The following is a 2872-nucleotide window of genomic DNA, read 5'->3' as shown; positions in this document are numbered from 1 at the left end:
TTGTTAGTTTTTTATATTGAAAAGATTAACCGATTAGATAAAATTTACAACCAAAAACCACCTTCAATGTTGAAGATTTTATCAAATTTTTGCACTGAATAATGACAACCACAAAAAACACATTTTAAATTACACATTATTCTAAAACCTTTACATTCTTTGCTTTGCTCAAAATCTAAAAGAAGGATTTAAAAATTAACTTAATTGTTAAATTTAAATTTCGGTGGTTTTTCCCATGGTGTTAAAAAAACTATTGAAAAAATCGAAAAATAACTTCTGTAAAGTACCATCTTGGTCCAAATTACTAAAAGATAAGATCCTATAATAAATCTAAGTATTCCTCTGGTAAAAATCTTGTTAACAGGATAAAAAAAATAAACATTGTAAAAACACTAGCTTCCTCGCTTCTGCTCAGAATCTAATAGACGCGTCATGACGTACAAAAGCTTAATACAAATTAATAGTAGTTTGTAATAAATAACATAATATTTTTACTTTCATTAGGTATATCTGGCCAAAAAATAGAATTAGACCCAGTTGTAAAGCAAAGATCTAGCTCTACATTTCCATGGACAAAACAAAAGCCGGCTACATATGACATGGATTGTGTGGTAGCATGTGATCTTACAGAAACAAAATCCAACAATCGTGCTGTCTTAAGACTTGTATATGATAGTACAGCATTAAGCTCTAGTATTGGAGATAGTGCCCCTAGTCAACAAGGAACTGCTGTATGGAGTAACTTCAAACACCATGATTTTGAAGCAGAACAAAAAGTGGCTGAAGATATCGTACAAAAAATTAATAATATCTTAGAACTCAGGTGTAGTGTAAGAAGACAGGAATATATCTCATTACGTGAACGTAAGTCACATCGCAGAAGAAGCTTTCATCTTGGTCCAAGATAAAGTTGGTAACTTATTTTTTTAAAGATACTTTTATTGGGTATCATGTGTTATGTTTTAAGAATTGTTTTTTTTTGCGCTGAAAAATCATTAATGGATACATGATATAATTTAAAAAAAAAATGTGTTATTGTAATTAATTTTCTTATTCTATACAATTATATTTTTATATATAAAATACTCACTTGCGATTCCTGTGACATTTTTATAATTGTAATTACATTTTTAAGAGTTATTTATAAATTGACAGTTTAATTCCAAAATTATTGTACATATTATTTAGAACTATCACTGTCAATATTCATTTGATTGAAATTATAATTCATGTTTATTATAAAACCATTAATATTAATAATATAAATAAAAACTAGATAAATGTTTACAAATTAAATGTTTATTTTTTATAATTAAACAAAAATTACAACAAAACCTGATTTAACAGACACCTTTAAACAACAAACAAAATTATTAAGTTCTGGAATAAAGATAGGTATTCCAGTATATTTCAACATATTATCTATGACAGACCCTTTCTAAACTGACAAGAACAGTAATAGCTATCCCCAATACCTTGATAATGATTAAAAATCTTAGTTCAAACTCAAATATAATTGCATTCATAATATGTACTTCTATGCTACAGTGTTGCCGATTGAAACAATGAGTTGTGCTCAGTTTTACTAAAAAATTACTAAAGTCTCTCTGCAACGGATGCTAATAATGGTCCTATAACTGTTAAATACCGGTTTCATTGTACGTATATTACAAAAAGTTAGGATATCATAAATTATTATGTTGAACATAATTCAATAATGTTTTTTCCTTTGTGTTATTGCAAAAATTGGAAAAAAATGTTTGGTTTTTATAAAGAAGATGAGATTTTTTTTTAATAGATAGTTTGTCTTAGTGGTCTTGGAGTCTACCTTGACAACAAACTTACTTGGGCCACTCATATAAAAACTAAGAGAAAATCTCTTAACCTCAAACGCTTAGACACCTCCTCAAAGTGATATAACTTATATTATTCTATCATAGAAGCATTTTTCAGTTTTTACTTATTATTTGTTAACTGATGGATATGATCCTTGATTATAAATACTTTATACTAATAATCAATGATATGATTTAAAGAAAATTAAATGAATATAAAGTGTAATTAAAACTTAAAACTAATATTTCCAATTGTTGTAAGTTATAAGTAAGGAAGTTATTTAGTTATAAGTTATAACTATTATAACTAAATAACTTCCTTACGGAACCACAGGAGTGCCTCTTAGCAAAATATTTTTCAATATTGGTTATTACAGATATTTTTTTTGTCACTCGTCAGTTAATTTACGTGTTATAATGGATATATAATTTCTGTTATTACAAATAATTTATTGAACATTGGACACCATAAGATTAAGTTGAGATTATATCCGTTATAACTTATAACAAATAAATTATTTTTTATTACGGATATCATATTCGTCATAACACATAATATTTTTTGTATAATATTTCATTATATTATTCATTATTTATTGGTGTTAATAACAACAAGAACAAATATTGAAAATATTGATTTGGCTGTCACTCCTACGCTTCCGTAATTATTAAAACAAGTTAAGTTTATTAAGAGGACCCCGCACCGGCGCGGCATATGTTGTCTCCGTCTTACAAGTGCACATTGTACGCTCAGTAAAACACGTGTACCTCGCCGTTAGCTTAAAAATTAGAGTGAATTGACCTTTTATCAAATTTAAAAGTAAGAATATTATCTAGGCAATGGCATAGGATTTTTATTATATTTTAATTTTAAATCGAGTTATGAGTATTTTAAGATGTACAAACAATTTACAATTTTAAAATACTTATAACATGCTTTACAATTAAAATATAATAAAAATTAAAAAATCCTATGTCATTGCCTAGATAAAATTCTTACTTCTAAATTTGATAATGATTAATGGGTCAATTCACTC

General features: G+C 26.6%; 1 protein-coding gene across 1 annotated transcript; it reads left to right on the top strand.

The window, feature by feature from the left end:
• The first annotated feature begins 471 nt into the window (after window positions 1–471).
• On the top strand, window positions 472–1291 carry LOC103310154. The gene has a single exon (XM_008187464.3). The coding sequence runs from the start codon at window positions 600–602 to the stop codon at window positions 906–908; it is 309 nt and encodes a 102-aa protein (XP_008185686.1). The 5' UTR covers window positions 472–599; the 3' UTR covers window positions 909–1291.
• Window positions 1292–2872: the final 1581 nt, after the last annotated feature.

Source organism: Acyrthosiphon pisum, chromosome A1, assembly GCF_005508785.2.
Source record: "Acyrthosiphon pisum isolate AL4f chromosome A1, pea_aphid_22Mar2018_4r6ur, whole genome shotgun sequence".
NCBI lineage: Eukaryota > Metazoa > Arthropoda > Insecta > Hemiptera > Aphididae > Acyrthosiphon > Acyrthosiphon pisum.
This window is presented reverse-complemented; position numbering and strand designations above follow the sequence as displayed.